Source organism: Adelges cooleyi, unplaced genomic scaffold (assembly GCF_023614345.1).
Source record: "Adelges cooleyi isolate 19-005CV unplaced genomic scaffold, UGA_ACOO_1.1 ACOO_flye_CR_arks_rails_tigmint_CR_PRNA_247, whole genome shotgun sequence".
Lineage (NCBI taxonomy): Eukaryota > Metazoa > Arthropoda > Insecta > Hemiptera > Adelgidae > Adelges > Adelges cooleyi.
In genome coordinates, this window is record NW_026095912.1 from 13,301,022 (window position 1) to 13,328,294 (window position 27,273).

General features: G+C 28.0%; 3 protein-coding genes and 1 long non-coding RNA gene across 6 annotated transcripts in view; 1 reads left to right on the forward strand and 3 right to left on the reverse strand.

The window, feature by feature from the left end:
- Positions 1 to 27,273, forward strand: part of LOC126836366 (procathepsin L) — a 215,820-nt gene that overhangs the window by 59,468 nt on the left and 129,079 nt on the right. The window lies entirely within an intron of this gene.
- The window catches only part of LOC126836376 (uncharacterized), a 57,410-nt gene that overhangs the window by 13,919 nt on the left and 16,218 nt on the right, over positions 1 to 27,273 (reverse strand). The window contains exons 2-11 of one of the 2 annotated variants that reach the window (XM_050569701.1): positions 16,945 to 17,011; positions 16,488 to 16,517; positions 16,362 to 16,388; positions 16,001 to 16,051; positions 14,185 to 14,214; positions 14,043 to 14,081; positions 13,547 to 13,594; positions 13,336 to 13,362; positions 12,986 to 13,075; positions 12,472 to 12,822 (exon numbers count right to left, since the gene is read on the reverse strand). In XM_050569701.1, the coding sequence (XP_050425658.1) occupies positions 12,536 to 12,822; positions 12,986 to 13,075; positions 13,336 to 13,362; positions 13,547 to 13,594; positions 14,043 to 14,081; positions 14,185 to 14,214; positions 16,001 to 16,051; positions 16,362 to 16,388; positions 16,488 to 16,517; positions 16,945 to 17,005 (690 nt within the window). In that variant the 5' untranslated portion in view covers positions 17,006 to 17,011 and the 3' untranslated portion in view covers positions 12,472 to 12,535. Of the gene's footprint in view, positions 1 to 12,471; positions 12,823 to 12,985; positions 13,076 to 13,335; positions 13,363 to 13,546; positions 13,595 to 14,042; positions 14,082 to 14,184; positions 14,215 to 16,000; positions 16,052 to 16,361; positions 16,389 to 16,487; positions 16,518 to 16,944; positions 17,012 to 27,273 lie in introns of those variants that run through there. The other variant, XM_050569702.1, reaches the window with a different exon arrangement.
- LOC126836384 (uncharacterized) lies at positions 469 to 1,129 on the reverse strand. The gene is made up of 3 exons (XR_007685318.1): positions 1,058 to 1,129; positions 588 to 617; positions 469 to 489 (listed from the first exon to the last, which is right to left on the reverse strand). It is a non-coding gene; the product is annotated as an uncharacterized LOC126836384 (long non-coding RNA).
- Positions 2,830 to 6,871, reverse strand: LOC126836381 (uncharacterized). Of its 2 annotated transcripts, XM_050569715.1 has the most exons (11): positions 6,449 to 6,866; positions 6,252 to 6,318; positions 5,762 to 5,791; positions 5,635 to 5,661; positions 5,224 to 5,274; positions 4,930 to 4,959; positions 4,777 to 4,815; positions 4,475 to 4,522; positions 4,120 to 4,149; positions 3,842 to 3,931; positions 2,830 to 3,568 (listed from the first exon to the last, which is right to left on the reverse strand). In XM_050569715.1, the coding sequence occupies exons 2-11, from the start codon at positions 6,310 to 6,312 to the stop codon at positions 3,333 to 3,335; spliced, it is 642 nt and encodes a 213-aa protein (XP_050425672.1). In that variant the 5' UTR covers positions 6,313 to 6,318; positions 6,449 to 6,866; the 3' UTR covers positions 2,830 to 3,332. The 2 variants fall into 2 exon arrangements, with proteins under 2 accessions (XP_050425672.1, XP_050425673.1); XM_050569716.1 differs by lacking the exon at positions 4,120 to 4,149 and having other exon boundaries at positions 6,449 to 6,871.

Here is a 27,273-nt window from a genome sequence, read left to right on the forward strand (position 1 = left end):
TTGGGAAACAAAAAAAAAGTTCTAAAGAAAACAATTTAATTTAGTCATTGGTAGCGCATTTACTATTATAAGAATTAATATGCTTACCAATATCCATAGGATCCAATATATAATTTGTGATTATAGCGCCCAATTGCTCTAGAAAGAGACATGTTTTTAAATTGTGTATATTTATTTAGTAAGGTTATAGCACTTTTATTAGGTACGTTATAAAATAAATTTCCAATGATTGTATCGACACGATTGTAAAAAAAACCTTAAATAACCTTTTAAGTATAAAAATTACGAGCAAAGGTGAAATGAGCAAAAAAATCAACCCCTACTGAATTCAAAAGCAGTTACACCTTTTGAAACATTTTACACAGTAGAATTTTCATTTCATTAGTTTTTGTAAAATCAATAATTCAGTTGTCAGAAAAAACGTAAAAAATACATTGTTTTTCAATTTATTTTATATTTTACCTGGATTTAATCGTTTGAGGATATAGTCTATGATTAAAAAGCAAACAAAAGATGTAAAAATAGGTAAAACTTTTATATAATAGGTAAATATATTTTATACATAAATACTTATTGGATATACTGACTTGTATGGAATACGTGCTGTTTAAAGGCATCTAAAAAGAAGTAAAAGGAAAATTAAAAAAGTTAATTTAAACTACTGATGGTAAACCAGAAATTAGGATTTTTAACTATAAAAAAATATTAAATTTTAATGAAATATAAATCTGTTGACCAATATTAAATATTTGCAACAAGAATATAAAAATAAAACACAACAACAATAAGAAAATTTTCTTTCTGAATTTCGATTTGTTAAAATCATAAAATCCGTAATTCAAAATTCGAAAGCAACGTAAAGTTAAAATTAAGCGTTTTTTTTTTTATTAATTTCAATCAGTATATTTTACATAAGTACACAGCTTTATACTGTAATAGTATTTAAGGATTATACAATTTTTTAAGTTGACATAAATTTTTTTTAATTCCGGATTTTAAGATTCCCATTACTAATCTGTTATAAACCTCCGGTACTTCAGAAAACCGTAATACTTACCTTCTGATAATGCCAAAACATGTCCAAGGACTAATGTCATCAAAACACTAAAGTGTTTCATATGTTCCTAAAGAAAATATAATAAGTTTATATCACAGTTACAGTTGCCAATGGATCATTTATTTATTTATTTGACAACTATGATCCTTTAGGACTATAAAACAATACTAATTTATCAATGATTACGGGTTCTAATTAGCCTTGTATGTAAAATAATCCAAAAACACTATATGTAGAACACACATCATGACTTTTAATCATAATTTTTGAGACTAACTTGATCACAAATTAATTTACCCTCTAATTAAAAACACTCGTCATTCGAATTCACTACTATTATTTGAACACGTATTTTCTTTTTTGGAAACTAATATTTTCATTTGTATTATATGCAACGAGAAAATGCATTTCAACTGTTGCCTACAACAGGCGTTATATTACCTGCGCTCACTACCATATTGTTGAACTTATTCATTACACAGGGTACACCCTATACGTTTCGGATACACATATCGGGTGTACTCTAACTGAGTCCGCGGAGAATTTTCCTTAAAACCACGCACTATGTTGACCGTTAAATGTACAATTACTCTGGCACAGAGTTGAAATGTATAACCGAAATCTTGCATTTAAATACATTTTGTCAACCGGATGCACACAGATCACACCGACCAGCTTAGACGACAACGCGCCATTAGTCATTACATTACATTTTATATCTTTTTTTTTTTTTAATGTTTGTATTGTTTATTAAATAATTTCGGTTTACAGGAGCAACCGCTCGACGTGTACAAATAGGTGGTGAGTACCTATACAAAACGGAATCCACTGTAGTTTGAAAATGAAAATATCTTAGTTTAAACTAAAAACATGTATACCAATATAATGTTAGAAAATATCTTTTGGTCCCTACTTTTGTATATTTTACAATACAGCTATAAGGTATATAATACCAGGTTATTATTTTACATCCCATGTACTATGAAACATGAACAAATTCAAACAAATATAGAATACATATAAAATATTACAGTCATTGTATTTATAAAATTAAAATAATTAAAAAGTAATACATACAAAGGGAGTACCTATACTGATATTACACGTTTTACATATTTTCTTTATACTACAGTTATGTATAGTTTACCAAACCTCAAGTATGTTATTACCTTATCAGTTTTTTATTAATATATACTCAATGCTATTATAGTATGATGTTATATTATATAATGGTCACTCGATTTAACAAATTCAAAGAAATATAGAATACTTATACATTTTGTAAATTTTTGTCGGTTTTGTAAAGTAATTATATATTCCGAAGACCGACGTTTCCAGAATAGACAAATTAGCATCTTTTACTCGAGTGGGGTTTATTCCAAAAATAAAAAAAGGTCCAACACATAAACTAGGGTGTCACGAGGTGGGTAGTACTTAGATTGAAAACCACCAAAAAATTGTAATAACACAATCATAAACACATTTTTGTATATAATATCGGTGAGGTTAGGTTTTTTTTATAAAGTAATATATGTCTTTCCTAAAAAAATGTCCAGCAAAATCCATATTATATTAAATGGTTGAAACGGTTTTCTTGAAAGTAGCTTTTATCATTTTAATTCTTATGTAAATATGTGAATCCCTAATATGACCCGTATTGAGTATATTTAAATTACTGCTGGCAACGTTTAATAGTATTTTATTGCTGTGATAGGTTAATTTGATTTTGGCATCATCTTTATGTTTATTTAAAAAACAAAGAAAACAATGAATATGAATAGAGAAAAACATGTTTATTATGAATTTAAACGGTGGATAATATCAAGCACAATAGGTACATAGTAAAAATCATTTGGTAAAGGGTCATTTAGACTATTTTTTATTGTAGTTTTCATGTCTATATATATATCATATTTATACATTTATGTATAGATTAGATGACTTTGGTTATTTTTAAATAAAATATGTTGTGCAAATGTAAATATTTAATTTTTTAAATACATCATTCGATTTTACATTGTCCTTAAATATTATTTGAATACATTTTTTTTTTTTGAAACAATTTTTATTGACTCTACGTTGATTGTACACAATTATTTTGATTTTTTTCAAAGGTTTATTTTAAAATCTGCGTCTTTTATTATCCTTAAAATTTAATATTATCTTTACATAACATCTAAACTATATTTTTTTATGGTAGTTGTCTTGTCTATATTATATTATATTGTAAAGCGTTGAACATAACATAAAACGGCGATTCATGCAATTATGTAGGTTAGGTGAGTTTGTCACCTGGTCTGTTATTAATGCCCGATACTTCATAGTAACCATCGCGAAACTTCCTGTACTTGAAAATATGTTCTGACTCGTCAAAGAGATGACAGTCACGGTAATCGTCGAGTACAACGGCAAGGCAATAAGCTAAGCGTTTAGTTGGGTCATTAGCGGTTACGAACAACGCTATTAAACGACATGTATCCTGTACGTCAAACTTAGGAATTTCGGGATCACCTTTGAAAAAATAGATATATCTGTGTATAAACACTGCACAGTGTAATCCTTATTAACCTATACAAATCAATTCTATACAGATAAATTAGACACAAGATATAATACGATAATATATAAGTCAAATGTTTTGTATCGAATACTAGAATTAGTGATGCAAATTAACAATCGATACCACACAATTAATGTAGTTTCGTCGTTGTGATCATACTGCAGCTCGCCATTTTGCTTAAATTTTAATATTTTACTTATTGCGACCCTCTGGGTTATACGTACTTTCGACTTCCACGAGTAAACGTCTTAAAGCTGCCTCAGTTATATTTCTTCTGGTGTCCCCCATATCCGACAAAGCAATGTCATTGAAATCTGAAATTATCAAATATAACAATGATGAGACGTTAAGAAATGTTTAACTTTATATTGTTGTCTGTTCGAGTTTCGTTGCGGAGATGAACATTGTTGTGGTCGAAAATGGAAAAGGGGACTCGCCTTCGCGTCCGAAACCGAGCAAAACACAAATGATTGTATCCGTTTTTAAAAATTGTTTATATTACCTATGATCGGGAAAATAGGATTTAGCATTGCTGTAAGAAAAATAAAAAACATGACTTTTATATTACAATTTTCAATACCGTACAAAGTTTCGACGATTTGGCTAGCTTCTTATGACTTTAGGACTTGCATTATAAAATGAACGATAAAATATTATAGCATTACAAAATTTGATCTCAATCATAACGGCAAAAGGACACCTAGATCGCCAGTGATACCTAGAGCTTGTCCAAGTCTAAATTCTTGAGATTTATGTAATATCAATGGAGATCTAAATAATTGCTAGCAATCTAGCTGGTACATTCTAACCAATCTAACATTTGTTGGTTTTATAATTTATTCGGTGCACAGTTTTACCATAGTCACTTATTCTTATCTGTAATGTTTGCTCTTTGTCTACCACATCTAAAATTCAAAAAACAAAAAAAATTTCAAAAATTTCAGTTAGTTAGCAGTAACATCGGTTATTATGATTGCAACGATAATCTTTCTTTGTTTTGAATTTAATAGATAAACGTTGAAGTTTCTATAAAACCATTTTAGTTATTCTTAAGCATAGTATTAGTTTTAAACAAAAAAAAAACATTAAAGGACTACTTGACAATACATAATAACAATAATAAATATTGGTTGTAAAATACACAAAATTTATTAGCTACCTTGTCGATAATGTCTGTTCGCGTTAATGCGTGCGTTTTCTGAAATATCAATTAATAATATATTAATTAAAAGTAAACATTGGTCGTATATGTTGAAAATTCTTCAAAAAAAATATTATAATATAAAATGTCTGAAGCATTGTCTTATTGTACCTGGCGCGGCTAACAACAAAGCCAAAGTAGCTGAAATTAATAAAAATTTATCGGTAAACAAGATGGATGGGCTATTCACTCGACGTTACTATGAATAAGACAGGTGTCGACAAAGTCAAGCCATAGTGTAAAAATATATAAAACTGTAACATCACAAATCATTTCCTCAGAACTCTTAGGAAGACTGTTAAAACGACCTGATATAGTTTAGGAAATAGCAAGTTCCCTAATCTCCTAATGTGGAAAAGTTATTAGAATTTATAATAAATATTGAAAAATAATTAATATTCTTACAAATCTCAACGCCTGAGCAGACATAACTCTGGACTAGTTCGTCCACCTGACCTAGAAAAACACATGTTTCTTAATGGTGTATATTGATATAACGATGTAAATATAGTTTTAAAAAAACCCAGCACAGGTTGGGAAAGTTGTAGTTTAATATATCGATGTATCGATTAACAATAGTTGAATTTATATTCATGCACTTTAAATTGTACCTTAAATTATATTTTAAGTCAAAAAACTACAATCAAAGATGATATAAAGAAAAAAATCCATCCTTTCTGGGTTCAAAAGCAGTAAACATTTTTGAAACTTATTACACAGTAGAATTTGCATATCATTAATTATTGTAAAATCAAAATTCATTCATCAGAAAAAACGTAGAAAATAAATGATTTTTCAATTTATTTAATATTTTACCTTGTCGTATTTCACCAAGCATATAGTCTGTAATTAAAAAGAGTAAACAGAATATGTGAATAAAAGTAAAATATATTTGACACCTGTAAATATATTTCATGGATAAATAATTATTGGATATACTGACTTGTTTTGTATACATGCATCTTATAGACAACTTAAAAAAAAAAGAAATTATTTAAAGTTAATTTAAACTGGTGATGGGAATTAAAAAATCCAAAAACTAAAACATGATGTTTAAGCCACTTAAAAAGTATTAAAAAACCATTAAATATCAAGACAATATAAATGAATGTACCTATGTTAAATAATTGCGATGAAAATAAACCACAACAACAATTAGATAATATTTTGGTTTTGGATTTCGGATTTGTCGAAATTTGAAAATTCAGAAACTAAAATCAGAAAGAAAATTATAGTCAAAATCAAGCGTTTTTTTTTTTATTAATTTCTATTAGTACATTTTACTTGGGCACACAACTTTATAGTGTAATTGTATTTAATAGTTGTAAGGTTTTTTTTAATTGGCTTAAAGATCTTGTTTTTTTTTAATCCAGATGTTTGGATGACCGTCACTAATTTAAACCTCAAGTACTTCAGAAAACCACGATACTTACTTTCTGTAACTGCCAAAACATGTCCAAGGACTAATGTCATCAACACACAAAAGTGTTTCATATTTTCCTGAAGAAAATATAATAAATGTATCTACAGTTTCAAATGGATTATTTATTTATTTGACAACTAATTTTTTTTTCGCGAAGCAACTGTTTAAGAACAACATAAACTATAAGTAAATTAAATACCAACTTACTGAAAATGATTTTACTCTTGCGAAATCAAACCAATTTGAATAGGTTGTTATACAAGGTTCTAACTTATCGGTTGTGGATGTCTTTCGGTCATTTCGTGGTACTTATATTAAATTTTAATCGTTATAATGTAAAATCGAAATATGGTAAACTATGCAAATTATGAAATGTTTGAACGGTTTGCGGCAGACCAAATGTTTTGTTTAATACCACATATTGTGCAAACGTAAATATGTTTTATTGAAAATGCGTCATTCGAATTTGATACGATTGTTTGAACACATTTTGTTATTGGAACCACATTTTATTTTGATTATATACAGCAAGTTTGAACATCTTTCCTTACTCCCTCGCTAATTACACTACTGTCAGTGGACTGTCTACAGATTCGCATCGAAACGTTTGTTTTAAAATTATTTTATAATTTTTAGTTTCGGTACTTGAAGTACTACTTGTGAGATCTCCTTCCCCACTAATCCCCCACCCCACTGTACTGTCTTTTTAGCATGCCCTAGACGTAAATCATAAAAACAAATTTTGTTTTTTTTTTTCATTTTTGCTTAACGCTTAGTTTTAAATTTTTATACATGACGCATAGGTCATAGATGTTCAAACAATCGTTTACGATATATAAGTATATATTAGTATATAAAATACAGTAAATATTATTATGTATATATTCAAAGCAAATTTACACATTTAATGGATAAGAACGACACATATTTGCAGGTTTCAAACAGATATTTAGACTATTGCAACTTAAGGAAAATCTTCCGTTTACACAAATGCTTAACGATTCATTTTATAAAGTGATATATCAATATTTTTTTAAAGTTTTGTTATTGTTTTTTACTGAAAACAATTTTTCAAATACGACAGATGCTATGAAACGTTTTTGGTTTGGTCGTTTGTTTGGGCAACTATTCAAATGTTTGAACTAATGTCTGGCATGACCGTAGAACCCCGACGTTCCAATAATTATAGCGAATAGCTGTTTTATACATTTAAGATAGGTACAATAATATTCTATTCAATTGTCCTTATTTAAACATATAATTTAACAAACACTTATTATAATTACATTTAATTGTTAACGATTAACCAGAGAATTTTTAATTAAAAAACTCCCAGAAGGAGTTCTTCATTTTTTTATGAATCTTTCAGGCTAATTTCCAGCTCTAAAGCCCGTGAGGTGGAGGGTTGTCAAAATTTGAGTTTAAGGCAATGTGTGAATAAAAGTATGCCTAACCAATATGCATTAAAAATTTCTATTGGACCTGACCTGTTTTCCCGAATGTCTTGTAATCTAGTTCACACATATTTTATTATTGTGTTAATATTTTCTGAACTCTTAATTGATTAATTTAATTGGCCTTCATTCTTTAATTTTTCGCAGTAGAAAAAATAGTACTTTCTGTTCAATCAAATTAAATTTAATATTTAGTATAAATTAAAAATGTTTTTATTAAGATAAATAAATACAATAATATTCCATCCTAATGTAAAAATATACAGAAGATGTAATAGTTCACGTTTATAGCTTTTAAGTCAATGTTTAGGATTTTTCATTACAAAACAAATTTTAAATATATTTTTTTTACACATGTTATTAGTTTATGTTAGACCTATCTTCAGGCTAATTTCCAGCTCTAAAGCCCGTGAGGCGGGTTTTCGACAACATTTGAATTGTGATGCAATGTGTGTATAGAATCCTTTCAACCTCTAAACAGTATTACTAATCTAGTAAATTTACTAGAGCTTGTTGTAGCCCTATACTCATCTGTTGCTCTTCACACGCTATTACCAGGTCTTGAATTAATTTTAAATGCAAACATTGGATACGGTAGTTCTGAATCATAAATAGGCGTACTAGTTAATTTTCATCTAGAAGGTCAAATACACTTTTTGATCAATTCAATCCTATTGACTTGTGACTTTGTGATTAAAGCTTGCAGATATAAGCAAGAAAATATAATTATGTATGCCTAACCAATATTCTACATAAATGTCTACTAGATCCGACCGTTTCTCACAAAATACCAATCACTTACGATTTTCGGTCTATGAGGTGCTTGTTGAGTAAATCGGTCTAAAACAAAAAAGTAACTATGACTTTGGACAAAAATAAAGATCTTTGTAATATCAACACCTTCAGTTATCAATTCATAAATGGTCAAACTTTTTAAAAATATGTATTCTAAATCTATCACATCGAAACAAAAAATTGCGAAAAATGGAATAACATAATTGTATTAGGACGCTGTGGTACATTTACTAGAGCTCATTGTGCCTTTTTACTCAACTGTTACTTTTGATAAAATTGCATGCAATTAGCCAAGTTCGGGATTGATTTTTCTTATTTAAAACATTTTTAAATCTATTTAAGTTATCTGTGTTGCATATAAAACTGAAGATACTTTTCGTATCGTTCGAACATGTAAACATTATTATTAATGTTTTTGAACGTTTGAATTTGCTGCTTTATAGTACCATGTTGTTACAAATATTATAGCGAACCATATTTTTTATAGAATCCAATAATAATACAAAAACAGATGTTTTTTCATCTACGAATGTCTTGTATTCCAGTTAACACGTGTCTTATTATTGTGTGCATATTTTCCGATCTCTTAATTTAATAATTTAACTCGTCTTCATTCTTTAATTTGTCGCTGTTTAAAAAATTATAGTTTCTATACAAATAAATATTTAAATTGGGATAACTTAATACAATAATATATCCTAATGTAAAAATTGAAGGCGTTTGAATAAGTCAACTAACATAATAGTTTTTGGCCAACAATGTTGTAACATAATATTTTAACGGCTCGTAGTAAAAATGTTTATTTTTTTAAATACCATATGTTGTACACACTTAAACATCTTTATTGAAAATAGATTGTTCGAATTTACAATATTTGTTGAAAAGATTTTGTTTTTGGAAACAAATTTTGTTATGATTATACCCAACAAGTTTTAAAATATTGACTAGAGTCCGTTAAAATTACAACATATTACTGTTTAAATGAAGTCAGAGTGAACGAAACTCGTTTGGAAGTATTTTTATTGAATTCAAAACAATTACAACTAAGTCCAGTACTCTTAAAACTATAGATTTTGTAAAATTTTGTCGGTTTTGTAAAGTAATTATATATTCCGAAGACCGAAGTTTCCAGAATAGACAAATTGACATCTTTTACTCAAGTGGGGTTTAATCCAAAAAAAAAAAGGTCCAACACATAAACTAGGGTGTCACTATTAACAACGCTATCAACATATTTTATAAGGACGCTAAGGCAAATTTACTAGAGTTCATTGTATCATTATACTCATCTGTTACTCTTTACATGCAATTATCAAGTTTTGAAGCAATTTTTCTTGCAAACTTTGGATATGCTAGTTCTGGATCATAATTAAGCATTATAGTTCGTTTTAACCCAGCATGTAAAATACACTTTTCGATCAATTCAATCGTTTTGACTTGCGTCTTTGAGATTAATGCTTGCAGATATAAGCAAGAAGTTATAATTATAGTAATACGACTGTACGAATCTAAACCTGTCATTTAATTTATCAAGAGAATAGGCTCTTTAGTAGTTGCATAGATATAAAATAAGTAGATGATGAATTTCGTTATGGGAGTTAACGAATCAACAGAGCTTTCTCGCTTTTAGACATTAAAACAAGGGTATCACTTATAATTGAGTCAACTGCTTATAAAGAAAACATTGTATTTTAATTATATAAAGTTGTTTTTCAAAATTATTGATCAGTTGTAAAATAGTTTTTTTTATCGAAAAACAAGTTTGCCATTACGGCGGCTACTGTGTAATGTATTTCGTTTTGTTGTTTGTGTAGCTTATGTGTGGTACCTATTCAAATATTTGCACTTAATGTGTTGTTGCATGGCAGTAGAACACTGATATTCCCATATTTAGTAGCGAATAACTGTATTGTAGGTACATTAAGATTTAAGATACGATATTATTCTATTAAATTGTCCTAAAGTAAACATTTATAGTTATTACATATTTAAATTTTTAACTTTGATAAATGATATGTTTGAAAACATGAACATAAAACGGTGAAAAATATCAAGTATTGAAAACCAATTGATACAGTGATATTTAAACTATATTTTAATAGTTATGTCTACAATATATTATATTGTTATGCGTTGAAAATAAAATAAAACGACGATTTATGACAATTGAATTTCGCCAATTGTGTACTATGTAGGTTAGATGTGTTTTTCCATTGGACTATATGGAAAAATACCCACTTAATGAATTTATAGGTCCAATAAAAATGGTTATTCCTTATTAATTATAATTTAAAATGTACATATTGATGTTTGTTGGCCATCAAAAACATTATGATCTGACACGGAGCACACATTTTTACGTTAAGCCTATATTTAATATTACCAAGAAGTGGTCGCTGTTCTTAATAAATAGAAGAACCGATAACGATTGTTTTGACGGAAGCAAACGTTGCTTATGAACTAGTAGATTATATGCTGCCACCTCTAAACTGTATTATAGCTATACAGTATTATGTCATTTTCATTTAAAAAAAAAATTGTGTATTGATACAACCAGACATCAATCGTCATCGAAGATTTCAGAGGTAAGTAGTTCAAATTAATATTAAAGAGCCTCTACACCTACTTCAAACGTACTTTCCCTAAGAATTTCTCCGATTGAGGTGTTGAATAATTATTTGAGTTTAGTATGACATTACGTTATACTTAGTAGAGTGATTTCACAATTAGAGTACACACCTTATGGCGAAGTTTGTACTGACTACCATCGCAATAAATATTGGAGTGTGTAGTGTCTCTTTAACTGTACTCTGGTACTCAAAAAAGAAACAAAAAGAAATACAACTTATTTTAAATTATTCCAAGATAATATATTAGGTTATGGACATGGCCGTATCTAGCACTCATTTACGGGGGGGAGCTTTATCTTAAGATAAAACTAGTAAATAATAAATAGGATTTTATTTAAATAGAACGATATAAGTTTTTTAGGTATATATATATATATATATATAAACGAATGTATAACAATTTACTTTGACTTCATTGTTTAAGTAAATAAAATACTACATAAATTTGTATTTATATTTATCAATATAAAAAAAAAATGAATACATCAACTTACTGTATAAATTATATTTACATAAAAAAAAAAAAAAACCTAATTTACAATAGTTATTATACCATTTTCAATGGTATATTTGGATTTTTGTTTTGACTATATCAGCAGGTTGAAATAACAGATCTCTCCGGTAAACAATTACGGTGTCTTATCGCTGTCGCCGACAAGACTCGTGCTTTTATTCATATACGGGGTTTTATATATATGAATGTAAACATTTTTAGTTACGGTACTTGAAGACCTGTGAGCTCTCCTTCCCCACTTTACCACGACCCCACTGTACAGTCTCTTTATCATATTCTAAACGTGAATCATAAAAACACATTTTATTTTTTTCAAAATAGCTTAACGCTTAGTTTAAAATGTTTGTACACTTTTAAGTAAAATATTCAGTATTTTTTAGTCGGTTCTTTTTTTATGATGCACAGGCCATTGCTGTTCAAACAATCGTTTAAAACAGACATTTGGATTATTGCAACTTAAGTTCAAATCTTCCGTTTACACAAATGCTAACGATACATTTTATTACGTTTTGCAACGTGTTTTTCCAACATTTTAGTATAGTTTTATTATTGTTTTTTATCGCCAACAATTTGTCCAATGCTTATTCAAAACTTAAATCAAAGTATTTTTTAATGGTTTAGTATGACATTACATTATACTTAGTAGGGAGATTTCACAACTAGAGTTACACAAATGGGTTTGACACGTTGAACGTATGTTCTCCACTTATATGTGAATTTGGTACTAACTACCATCGTAATAAATGGTAGTGTAAGGGCTCTTTAACTGCACTCTGATACTAGAAAAAACAAACAAAAATAAATAGAACTTATTTTAAATGATTCCAAGATAGTATATTATGTCAAATGTATAAAGCATATTAAAGAAGTTTTAAGAAATGTGTATTTATTCAAGGTCTCTTTAACAAATTGTACAACAACACGGTTGTACTTGTTCCAGTATCGGGGTGAGTTTGGTGCCTCTTTCATTTATGTCATATACTAGATAGTAGTATCCATCATCCCACATTCTGTACACGAGTTCCCGTTCGTCAGATTTATTATATTTCAAACGACAATTATTCTCGTTACCGATGAAGTCGAAGGCACTGCTATAAAATATGTGTTTGTCTGGTTGTTCTACATTTACGTACAACGCTACTAAACGACATCTCTGCTGTACATTAAAAGCCGCGGTTTGAATATAACCTTTGAAAACATAATTTTTAAAAATATAAAGAGCTGTAAAATAGTAATATATTATCAAGTTCTCAACGACTAATTAAGCAAAAAGTCGAGGCGACAGTTTGGCCACTCTTTTTTGCTTGAATCATAATATTTTACTTTTTGCGACCCTCTGGGTTAAACATACCTTCGACTGACTGGAGTAAACGTAATACAGATTCCTTAAGTCTATTTCTTCTTTCTATTCCCATTTCATACAATTTTAACTGCTCCACGTCTGAAATTACAAAACATAATAACATGTAAATAATAATGAGACATTCGGAAATGTTTAACTTTATTTTTTGACTGTTCGAGTTTCGATGGAGGATAAGAAGATATTTTAATTTCTAATATGTTGCTTAATTCACTATATAAATGATAAATCGTACACAGAATCATTGCTGTAGACGAAAATAGAAAATATTACTCCCCTTTGCATCCAAATTCGGGCAAAATATAAGTGATTTTTTAACTGAGTTAACTTGTATATATTACTTGTGTCCAGTTCACCAGGTTCTTTCCCTAAAATAAGAAACACACTAATAAAAATTAACAATTATAAATCAGTGTTCGAATTGAGTGGGAGGATCATGGGTGACGGAGTATTCTCAGAGTGTATAATTCTAAACAATTGCAGAGGACCTAGCTGGTTTTTTACCAATCTAACGTTTGTTGCTTTTATAATTTATTCGAAACACATTTTTACCATAATAATTCATACGGACCACTATATTTTCCTCGTTATCTCTCAGACCTAAAGTTTAAAACATAAACAATTTTAAAAATTGTTTGTATTATTAACATTGCTGTTATGATTACATAAATATTTAATACCATAAACTTAATTTAATAATAATTTATAAATATCTGTACTTCATATTATAATATTCACATACAAATACAAATGTAATAACACAAATTTTAATTCACACTCTATAACTCGTATCAAAGTATTTGAAAATTGTATCATTACAATTATTTTAATAACCGTAAACAACCTCACTGAAGGTTTACTCTTTAAAAATCCCCCACCATAACATTGACTAGTTAACTTATATATAAATTCTCTAATGCTATGCAAGTTCTTTGACAACTTTACTAGTTTATGTAGGAATCGGATTTAAGATTTTAGACAAAATTCCTTAAAAACGGACCACATGCAAATCGTATAAGGACTTCATGACTATACATTAAATATTTACCAGCTGGATAATTCCAACCTCCATCATTGAAAATGGACGCTGAAATATCAACGTATATAATTATTAAAAGTAAAAATAGGTCTTATTCGTTACAAATAAATTAAAAATATATATATAGTTTATAATGTCTGAGTCTTAATACTTGGCGCGGCCAAAAGCGAAGTCACCGCCTCTGAAATTAATAAAAATTTATCGTTAAACGAGATTGGCTGTTCATAATAAGTCATTGAGTAAATATGAATAGCATCATTTAATGTCTTGAATAATGAGTAATGCTATTAAACGACGTGTCTGCTAAATTTACAACTAAGAATTTTCAGGTTTATGTTTCAAAAATAATTTTTACACAAATCAATATAATGGAAAAATTGACACGTCGGCTGCCATGATCAGCTTATCGTTAACCACTCAATATCACACCGAGTTTAATAAGAAATATATTTTTTCTTTACGCAGTGTTTTTTTACAATATTATCTCAATATTTTATTATATTTTTTTTTGTTTTTACCCTCCTCCCAACTTTGTTTTTATGATAGTCACTTTTAAAACCTAAATGGTAACGCATACATTTCATAAACTTTTTAAATTGATAATTATGTACAAACAACTTTAACCCTTTCAGACCCGCGTGCCATTATAATGGCACAACAAAATAAAAGCCGTTATAAAATTCAATTCAAATAATATCTTTGTGTAATACATATATATACACGTAAAAACATGTGTAGAATACGTTAAAAATGATAAGAATGCAATATGGACGAAATATGAAAAGATAATGAAAGGTTATCAAAAAAAAAAAAAGTTGGCTAAAAAATATTTTTTTTTTTCACATTATCTTCAATTTTCAACAAAAAAATAAACACTAAAAATCCCATATTTTTTTTTTTGCTTCTCAATTTATATTGTATGCATATTATGATTTAATATCGAGATTATCTTTTACCGTTATCATTTTATTGTACCTCCAATAGTATGTCATTACAATGGCAATTGGGCGTCAAGTGTTGCTAATCAACTAATTTTACTTTGGTAAGCGATTTTTGTTATCAAACAACAGAGATAATAAAAACCGCATTTTTCCGGATGTTCCTAAACTCCCAAAGAAAAACCGCAAAATAGATTCAAAAAATCCCTCATTAGAAATTATTAAAGATAAAATTAATCACTTTGCTTTTATTGATAATCGAAAAGATGCAACATTATGCAAACATGAAGGGTGTAAAATGAGAACACATATTATGTGTAAAAAATATAACCTCCATTTATGTTTGACTAAAGATAGAAATTGTTTTTATGATTTTCACTGTTAGTCACCAAATCAGGAATATTTTATTCTTTCTGTTAAAGTTTTTATCCAAAGGACATTTTACTCTATATATTGTTTTTTTATAAATGTAATGTTAATTTTGTTTGTATACCTAAAGAATATATGTATATGATAAATAAAATTGTTTTATAGCTAGGTATATTGTTAATTTTATTTGTTACAAATAATTTTAAGTGTTAGTCAACAGTAAAGATTTATAAAAAAAAAATAGAACTGAAAAAACTTGGTTTATTATTGTTTTGTACCTCAACCAGTTGGTGCCTGTTTGTCATCCTAATGGCATAACGAATTGACAACCTTTAACGCCCATTTGCCATTACAATGGCATGTCTCAGGATCTCAGTACTGAGTCGACAAAAAAAGAAAATTTTTTTTTAATTTTTTAGTTTGAATGATATTTAAATGAATCCATGACAAAAATTTTTTTTTTTCACGGGATCATAATTCGGGTCTGAAAGGGTTAACTGGTTAATAACCAGCTTTGGATAACTATTTTTAAAGTTATAAGAGTTTAAAAGTTATGATAGGAGGGGAAGTGCGGTTTGGAAACTAAAAAAAGTTTTTAAAAAAAAATTATTAATTTAGTTACCTACATTAATTTATTATTATAAGAATTAATATGCTTACCAATATCCATAGGATCCATTATGTAATATGTGATTATATTGGCCAATTGATCTAGAAAGACACATGTTTTTAAATTGTGTATATTTATTTAGAAAAGTTCTAGCACTTTTATTAGGTACGTTGTAAAATAATTTTCTGATGGTTGTATCGACGCGATTGTAAAAATGTACCTTAAATTACTTTTTAAATCTAAAAACTACGAGCAAAGGTGAAATGAGCAAAAAAATCAACCTCTATTGAATTCAAAAGCAGAGACAACTTTTGAAACATTTTACACAGTAGAATTTTCAATCCACTGATTTTTGTAAATCAATATTCAATTGTCAGAGAAAACGTAAAAAATGTATATTAAATATTTTACCTGAGTTTAATTGTTTGAGCATACAGTCTATGATTAAAAAGCAAACCAAAGGTGAAAAAATAGGTAAAACTTAGTTGACATATTGTAAATCTATTTTACAGGCAAATAATTATTGGATATACTGACTTGTACGGTTTACGTGCTGTTTAAAGGAATCTAAAAAGAAAATTAAAAAAGTTAATTTAAACTACTGATGGGAATCCAGAATTTTGGATTTTTAACTATTAAAAAAATATTGAATATTATAAAATATAAATCTGTTTACCAATATTAAATATTTGCAATAAGAATATAAAAATAAAACACAACAAAAATAAGAAAATTTTCTTTCTGAATTTCGATTTGTTGAAATCATAAAATTCGTTATTTACAATCCGAAAACAACTTTAGTCAAAATTAAGCGTTTTTTTATTTATTTCCATCAGTATATTTTACTTAAGTACACAGCTTTATATTGTAATAGTATTTAATGATTATATAATTTTTTAAGTTGACCTAATTTTTTTTTTTAATTCCGGATTTTTAGATTCCCGTCACTAGTTTAATTTAAACCTCCGGTACTTCAGAAAACCGTAATACTTACCTGTTGATAATGCCAAAACATGTCCAAGGACTAATGTCATCAACACACAAAAGTGTTTCATATTTTCCTGAAGAAAATATAACTTATCGGTTGTAGATGTCTTTCTGTCATTTCATTGTACTTATATTAAATTTTAAACCTTATAATGTAAAATCGAAATATGGTAAACTATGGAATTTATGAAATGTTTGAACGGTTTGCAGCAGAACAAATGTTTTGTTTTATACCACATATTGTGCAAACGTAAATATGTTTTATTGAAAATGCGTCATGCGAATTTACTACTATTGTTTGAACACATTTTGTTATTGGAACCAAATTTTATTTTGATTATACACAACAAGTTTGAACATCTTGAATAAAAAATTACAAAATATCATTGTTTGAATGAAGTAAACAATACCCGTTTGGAAGTATTTTTACTGAATTTAAAACAATTACAGACGAATTGCAGTATACTGTAATTATAATTGTTCCACGAAACGTGGAGTATCGTTAGTAGGTTATTACTCCACACAAGATATTTATGGTCGTTTCTCTATTGGTTATATTAATTATTATAAAATAATATTTACAGATTCTATTATTTAGGTTTAAATAGACTAAAGTCTTTGTTAATACTTATCTATCTAGTATCTATATGTATATTATGTTCAAACAATTGTTTACGATAGTATGTTTTATAAAATGTTACGCACAAAATAATACACATAGTATATAAAATACAGTAAATATTATTATGTATATATTCAAAGCGAATTTACACATTGAATAGATAAGAACGACTCATATTTGCAGGTTTCAAACAGATATTTAGACTATTGCAACTTAAGGAAAATCTTCCGTTTACACAAATGCTAACGGTTCATTTTATAAAGTGTTATATCAATATTTGTTTATAGTTTTGTTATTGTTTTTTACTGAAAACAATTTTTCCAACACGACAGATGCTATAAAACGTTTTTGGTTTGGTCGTTTGTTTGGGCAACTATTCAAATGTTTGAACTAATGTCTGGCATGACCGTAGAACACCGACGTTCCAATAATTATAGCGAATAGCTGTTTTATACATTTAAGATAGGTACAATAATATTCTATTCAATTGTCCTTATTTAAACATACAATAAAACAAACACTTATTATAATTACATTTAATATTTAACGATTAACCAGACAATTTTTAATAAAAAAACTCCCAGAAGGAGTTCTTCATTTCTTTATGATTCTTTCAGGCTAATTTCCAGCTCTAAAGCCTGTGAGGTGGAGGGTCGTCAAAATTTGAGTTTAAGGCAATGTGTGAATAAAAGTATGCCTAACCAATATGCATTAAACATGTCTATTGGACCTGACCTTTTTTCCCGAATGTCCTGTAATCTAGTTAACACATATTTTATTATTGTGTTCTTATTTTCTGACCTGTTTATTTATTAATTTAACTCGTCTTCATTCTTTAATTTGTCGCAGTTAAAAAAATTGTAGTTTCTATACAAATAAATATTTAAATTGGGATAATTTAATACAATAATATTAAATCCTAATGTACAAATTGAAGGCGTTTGAATAAGGCAATAAACATAATGGTTTTTGGTCAACAACGTTGGAGCATTGCTCCACCACCCGTCTTAAATCCGAAGCTTAAAAAACATATAAAGTAACTATCCAAAACTGGTAATCGATCAGTCAAAATTTTCAGCAAATTATGCTTAACAAAATAAGTGATTTAAAAAAGTAAAGCAGATAGGTGAAATACAAATTGTGGTGCCTGTACTAAACAGTAAAAAATAATTGCTTACACCCCCGCTAATTGCACCACTGTCAGTTTCCTGTCTACAGATTCAAAACCTTTTGTTTTAAAGTTATTTCATCATTTTTAGTTAGGTACAGTACCTACATAAAGTACACTACCTGTGAGATTTCCTTTCCCATTATTCCCCGACCCCACTATACTGTCATTTTATAATATTTTAGGCGTGAATCATAAAAGCACATTTTGTATTTTTTCATATTAGCTTAACGCTTAGTTTAAAATGTGCTAAAGCAATCGTGTACGATAATGTTTTATAAAATGTTATGCACAAAACAATACACACAGTATACACAAAGGAATATTACCAAAATAAAATAAAATATCACCTAGAGTAACCATTTTTAAGAAGGTTTCTATAAGTAATAGTCAAGAAAAAAGTGGTTTTAATGAATTTCGACCAGGACAATTAATTTACCGTGAACAAAAACCATTTTAGTTGATAAAATAGTACATTTTTTGTCCATCGCACAGGCTGAACTAGTGATCCGATGAGTAATCTGAAAACACATTTGAATCTTATTCCTAGTACGCATAAATTTGAGGTGCCCCTAATGTGGGGTTTCCTCCTCATGTTTATCATGTGTATAGTTTATTGTAAATAGTTTATAAAAATACTCATTGTAAAATATAATTTACAGATTGTATGTTTTTCAATAAAAGTCATAATTGTAAAAAAAAAAAATGTACGCATAAAACACGTTTGAACATTTTACACAATTTCAATTTTTAAAATAAAATTTGGAAACATATGTAATAGATAAATTTAATTTTTAACCATTAACCAGAGAGTTTTTTTATTTACAAAAGTCGTTTAAGAAATTAACGGGGATTTTCTAACAAGCTGTTACAACTAAATAATACCAAATTTATTTTTTATAGATAAAACATGTTCATGTATAAATTTATTGATATTATCATTACTATTGTTGATAATAACTCCCAGAAATAGTTTTCAATTTCTTCTGGTTTTTCTTTTTTCGAATAATTTTTAATTGTTGTTAAATTATCTGTACAAAAACCGAAGGTACATTTCGTATCGTTTGATCATGTGTAATCATAAGACAAACAACTGTTGTCATCGAATATTTTTCAAGGTGTTTTACAAATACAATTTTAACAGTCGAAAATTTTTTTTAATTTTAAATAAGTCGTTTTTTGGTCATAATATCTCGTTTTATTATTAATGTTTTTGAACGTTTAAATTTGCCTGCTTGATAGTACCATCGTTGGCCGAAATTTGAATTCGAGGCGATGTGAGTATAGAAGCATGCCTAACCAATATTCTGGATCTGACGCGATGTATCAATCACTTATGATTTTCGATCTATGAGATGCTACTTGAGTAGCGAATCGGTCTAATGGAAAAAAAGTTACCATGACTTGAGACAAAAAAAAATACATCTGTATAATATTCTGTAATAATGTGACTTGCAATTATCCAATTTCTAAACTCGTTTTTCATGCCAATTTTGGATATGCTAGCTCTGAATCATTAATAGGCACGCTATTAAAGCTTGCAGGTATAAGATATTGAATTTATCAGGCTTCAAAAACTAGGTTATTGGCCTATGATCTTTAGTAGTTGAGGTGGATATAAAACAGATGATAAATAGGTAAAAGGAGTCATTGAATAACTCAGGTTTCTACAAAGCTAAACGATGTAAAAAAAAATGCTTATACTCTTTTTCGCTAAGTTTTACTAACAAACTTGAGTAAGATATTCACTATACGTTTTTTTTTATACTGTTTAAATAACTACTACTACCATAATTTATAAACTAATGTTATAAGTCCTTGTACTCAGCAACGGAGTAATCAACAAGGCGAGTGACAGTATGACCTCTTTAACTAAAAATAATTCCTTTTTTTATTTAAGTTGTGAAGTTATCATGTACTATAGGTATACTATACAAGTATTATCATGTACCTATACTAGGAATAATTCGATTAGGGATTTGAAAAAGTATTTGATTTTTTCATAACTTCTTCAAGGAACGTTGTATAGTATTAAACTTGTTTTTGTTGATCAATCATTTCAGTTAAAAAAAAAATATTAATTGCATGTATTTTAGTTTAAATAAATAAATAATTAAAAATAAGTTGAAAATTGTGCCACGATCAATGTCTAACAAATATTATAAATAATTCAAATGTTTTTTGAAAACTTAATTTAAAGTATTCTTTACTAGGTAAGTATGACAGTACATTATACTTAGTAGGATAATAAATTATTTGAAATTATTTCACAACTAGAGTTACACAATTGGGTTTGAGACGTTTAACGTATGTTTTCACCTTATGGTGAAGTTGTTACTGACTACTATCGCAATAAATGGTGATGCATAGTCTCTTAAACTGTACTCTGATACTCGAATAAAACAAAAATAACACTTATTTTAAATGGTTCCAAGATAATTTATTATGTAAATTGTATATAGCATATTAAAGAAATTTTAAGAAATGTGTATATCTGCAAGGTCTCTTTAGCTAATTGCGCAGACAATCTTATGTCCGGGCTTCAGTCTCGGGGTGAGTTTGCGCCCTTGTGTATGATGGTCAGGTAATACTTCATAGTAGTATCCATCATCCCACATTTTGTACTCAATTTCCTTACTCTCGATGGCAGATTTATCATATTTAAAACGACAGCCATGGTTTCCTTTGAAAGTGGAGGAATGGCTATAAAATATGTGTCTGCTTGGATTTTCTATAGTTACGAACAAAGCTACTAAATGACATCTCTGCTCCAAACCAAAATGATGGGATTGATCTTTAAAAACAAATTGTTTTTCATTATATAGAGCTGTAACATCGTAATATAATGTCATGTTCACGACGACTAATTAAGCAAGGAGGCGAGGCGACAGTGTGACCGATTTGAATGAAAATATATATTTTTATTACAAAGTGTGAAAAACTGCACAGTCTTCATCTTTTTAACCTAAACAGATCAATAGAATAATTTGAATTCCATATAATATAACACGATAGTATGACATTTGACAAGTCATATAGTTTTTTATCACAAGGTTCAGTTGTGAAGCAAATTAACAATTAGTACTAGACAATTAATGTAGTATCATCATTCTGATCACACTGAAACTCGCTTTTTTGCTTGAATCATAATATTTTACTTTTTGCGACCCTCTGGGTTAAACATACCTTCGACTGCCTGGAGTAAACCTAATACAGATCCCTTAATTCTTTTTCTTCTGTCTATCCCCAGTTCAGCCAATGTAATCTGCTCCGAGACTGCAATTAGAAAACATAATAACATGTAAATAATGATGAGACATTCGGAAATGTTTAATTTATTTTTTGACTGTTCGAGTTTCGATGAGAAGACATCTTAGTTTCCAATGTGTTTTTTTTTCAAATAAATTATGTTTTTTGTGCATTTGGATCTATAAGATAACCATGGACCGAAACTTTGCCTAATATATATTCACTCTATAAATGATAAATCGTACACAGAATCATTGCTGCAGACAAAAATAGAAACAAGTATTTCTCTTCGCAATCGAAACCGGCAAAATATAAGTGATTTTATAACTGAGTTAATTTGTATATATTACTTATGCTTGGACGACGAGAATCTTTCCCTAAAATAAATAACACATTAATAAAAATTAATAATTATAAATCAGTGTTTGAAGATGAGGAGAGGGACATAGGTGATATAGTATCCTTAGAGTATATAATTCTAAACAATTGCAGAGGACCTAGCTGGTTTTTCCAATCTAACGTTTGTTGGTTTTATAATTTATTCGAATCACATTTTTACCATAAATACTCATACTGCGCTGTAAATCTTTCTCGTTAGCTTCCAGACCTGAAATTTAAAACACATTAAATTTAAAAGTTTTTATTTACAGTAACATTGAAGAATATTGATTGCTGCTGTTATGATTACATAGATATTAATTACCATAAGCTTAACTTAAAAATAATTTATAAACATGTGTACTCCATAATATATTCACACACAAGTACAGATGTATGAGCACAAATTTTAACTCACTCTGTAATATTTAAGTATTTGAAAATTGTATCATTACAATTATTTTAATAAACTTTAAACACACTCACTGTAGATTTCCTCTTTAAAAATCCCCCACCATAACCATTTACTAGTTAACTCTACACAACTTCTGTATCACTTCTATGATGCTATGCAAGTTCTTGCATACAACTTTGACAACTTTACTAGTTTATGTAGGTATCGGATATTAGATTTTACACAAAACTCCTTAAAAACGGACCACATGCAATTCCTATAAGGACTTTATGACTAAGTATACATTAAATATTTACTATCTGGAAAATCCCAACCTTCTTCATCATCGTAAATCGTGACTGAAAAATCGACGTATATAATTATTAAAAGTAAAAATAGGTCTTATTCGTTACAAATAATTTTTTTAAAAATTATAATTTATAATGTGTCAGGCATAATACTTGGCGCGGCAAGAATCGAAATTTTCTTCTCTGAAATTTATAAAATTTATCGGTAAACGAGATTAACTATTTACTCGACATTGTTATGATTAAGACAGGAGTCAATAAAGTCAAGTCATAGAGTATATATAGGTATATTATATATAGAGCTGTAACATCATTTAATGTCCTGAATAGTAACGCTATTAGACGACGTGACTGCTGAATTTACAACTTTGAATTTTCGGGTTTATGTTTAAAAAATAAATTTTACACAAATCAATATATTGGAAACACGTTGGCTGCCACGGGTACTTTTTACATAGTAAAAATATACACAAGGTGATTAACTTATCGTGAACCACTCAATATCTCTCTGGGTTCAATAAGAAATATAATTTTTACTTTACATAGTGTTTTTATACAATATGATACCCACCTCCCCACTTTGTTTTTTTGATAGTTACTTTTGAAACTTAAATGGTAACACATACATTTCATTAAATTTTTAATTTATAATAATGTACAAACATATTAGACGGGTCGATTAAAATTACAAGTGTTTTTATAATGCCATGTATTAAGCTACAGAGTAATCAAGAAGGCAAGAATATTTTACTTTTGAGTCAAGCAGAGATGTGGCGGGACTAGGACCATTTTCGAGTTCTAAAACGTTTGCAAATTCTGTTTTAAACCAAAACTCTCGGAAAAAATTTGAGTATACTGTTTAAACAGCCTTGTATAGTTATAGAGATAGCAAGTTTCTAAGTGCCTAATGTAGAAAAGTTTTCGAAATTAACAAAAAGTTTTAAAAAAATGTATTCATTTAGTCATTGGCAGAGCATTTACTATTATAAGAATTGATATGCTTACCAATACTCATAGATCCAAGTAAACAAGATGTGACTACATCCCTCAATTGCTCTAGAAAGACACGTGTTTTTAAATTATGTATATTTATATAGTAAGGTTAGAGCTCTTTTGTTACGTTACAAAATAATGTTCCAATGATTGTAATTAATGTACCTTAAATTATTACATTTTAGGTCTAAAAACTACGAGCAAAGGTGAAATGAGAAAAAAAAATCAACCCCAACTGTAAAGGGAACAAAAATATTTGAAACATTTTACTCAGTAAAATTTCAATATCAACATGTAGAATTTTCATTTTATTAGTTTTTGTGAATCAACATTTAATTGTCAGAGAAAACGTAAAAAATACATTGTTTATAAATTTATTAAATATTTTACCTTCGTTTAATTGATTGAGTACATAGTCTATGATTAAAAAGCAAACAAAAGATGTAAAAAACTAGGTAAGACTTATATTGACATATTGTAAATATATTTTACAGATAAATAATTATTGGTTATACTGACTTGTATGGTATACGAGATGTTTTAAGTCATCTAAACAGAAGTTAAAATAAAATAAAAAAAGATAATTTAAACTATTGATTGAATCCGGAAATTGGGATTTTCACTAATAGTGCTATTTACTTAAAGATCGCATGTGTTTTAAAAAATTATTAAATATTAATCAAATATAAATCTGCGTACCCATATTAAATATTTGCGATGAAAATGTAAAAATAAAACACAACATCAATAAGAAAATTTTCTTTCTGAATTTGGATTTGTTAAAATCATAAAATCCGTAATTCAAAATCCAAATGCAACATATAGTCAATATTAAGCGTTTTTTTTTATTACTTTACTTAAAGACACAGCTTTATACTATAAGAGTAAGTGGCTTAAAAAGTATTTATTTAAAAATCTGTATTTTTGGACTGCTATCACTTATTTAAACCTCAAGAATTTCAGAAATTCGTGATACGGTACCTTCGTGTAATGCCAAAACATATCCAAAGACTAATGTCATCAAAACACAAAAATGTTTCATATTTTCCTGAAGAAAATACAATAAATTTATCATACAGTTACAGTTGCCAATGGATTTTTTATTCATTTGACAACTATGATCCTTAATGACTAATAAAAACACTAAACTTTTAATGATTATGAATTCTAAATTAATTTCTATGTAAATAAGTCTATAACACAACATTTACAAAACACAGTAGCCTCATAACTTAATATTAATTAATTAATAAATATTTGGTTTTATGTAATATTAGATTAAAATGTTTATACATTTTAAAGTATAATATTCAGTATTTTTTTGTCGATTTTCAAATTTTTTTATGATGCATAGGCCATAGCTCCTTAAATAATCGTTTACGATAATAAGTTCTACAAAATGTTACACACAAATTAATACACATTGCGTATATTATAAAATGCATATTGCAAAAATTTAAGAAAAATTATTTTGTATACATTCATAGAGAACGTACACATAGTATGTATTACAGCGATTCATGTTTTCATGTTTCAAACAGATACTTGGATCATTCGACGAATGTGTAAGTAAGATCATCTGCTTACACAAAAGCTAACGATACACTTAATTACGTTTTATAAAAGTGTTTTCCCAATATGTTTGTATAGTTTTATTATTGTTTTTTATCTAAAACAAGTGTTCCAATATGACAGCTGCTCTGTAAGGTGTTTGGTTATGTCGTTTGTTTGGGCCACTATTCAAATGTTTGAACTAATGTTTTGCACAACCGTAGAACCCCGACGCTCCAATCATTACAGCGAATAGCTATTTTGTACATTGAATATACAATATTATTCCATAAAATTGTCCTTTCGTAAACATTTATAACTATTACATTCAAATTTTAACCATTAACCAAAGAAAAAGTGTCGTTTAAGAAATTAACGAGGAATATGACAACTATGACCCTTAAGGACTAATGAGAACAACATGGTCAATTGAAGGGCACAGGGAAAACGGTACATTATGAAAATTTTAGAGTATAGCAAAAACGAAGTTGTGTCAACACCTCTAAAATAAATTGAACAAAAAAAATCCGTTATTGGCCTCTGTGCACTGTTAATTATCAATGATTATGAATTCTAAATAGACTTCTATGTCAGTTAAAGCTGAACACACTCTTTAAATACAATAAGTATTGAAAACAACTTGGTCAATTTACAAATGACTTTTTAATCTTACCCTATCAAAAAAATTGTTCAAATTAAAAAGTAAACTGTAAACAAATTTTTGGACCCATGTTATTATTTTATCCCAAAAAAAAAAGATTTATTAGTTTAAGCGAGCCACTTGATAATTGTTAGTACACTGTCATATAGGACTTTGGTTATTATTAACAATTTTGTCATAAACTATTAGTTTATAAATTATGGTAAGAAATAATAATAATTACTTGAAAAATAAAAAAAACTTATAGTGAATGTTTTACTCATGTTTGATTGTAAAACTTACTGAAAATGATTTCACGCTTGCGAATACCAAACCAATTCGAATAGGGTGTTAAACTAAGTTCCAACTTATCGGATGTGGATGTCTTTCGGTCATTTCGTTGTACTAATATTAAATTTTAAACATCATGTTAACTGTAAAATCGAAATATGGCAGAGCTATGCAAAATACGAAATGTTTGAACGGCTCGCAGCAGAACAAATGTTTTGTTTTTTAATACCACATATTGTGCAAACGTAAATATTGTTTTATTGAAAATGCGTCATTGCGAATTTACTAATATTGTTTCAACACATTTTGTTATTGGAACCAAATTTTATTTTGATTATACCCAACAAGTTTGAACATCTTGACTAGAATCCGCTAAAATTACAACATACTATCGCTGTTTGAATGAAGTATTAATTAACGAATACCCGTTTGGAAGTATTTTTACTGAATTCAAAACGATTACAAGTACCGAAAAATACTGCAATGATTATATGCTGAATAATTATAAATGTTCCACGAAAGCGTGGAGTATCGTCAGTAGGTTATTACTCCACACAAGCTATTCATCTAAGGTCGTTTCTCTATTGGCTATATTGACTGTTATAAATAACATTTACAGATTATATTATTTAGGTTTAAATATGCTAAAAGTATTTGATAATATATCAAAAACAAAATGTAACCATTAAATAATTTTTACTAATTATAACTAACTTTCTTAAGGCAAGGGATGCAAAAGTAA

Excerpts from the sequence above, each read along its gene's own strand:
- LOC126836381 (XM_050569715.1), bottom strand. The coding sequence starts at position 6,312 with ATGAAACACTTTTGTGTGTTGATGACATTAGTCCTTGGACATGTTTTG. Across the intron at positions 4,523-4,776 it reads GAACAGACATTATCGACAAG|ATGTGGTAGACAAAGAGCAA; the intron begins GTAGCTAATAAA and ends TTTGAATTTTAG. Across the intron at positions 3,569-3,841 it reads TTTACTCGTGGAAGTCGAAA|GTGATCCCGAAATTCCTAAG; the intron begins GTACGTATAACC and ends ATTTTTTCAAAG.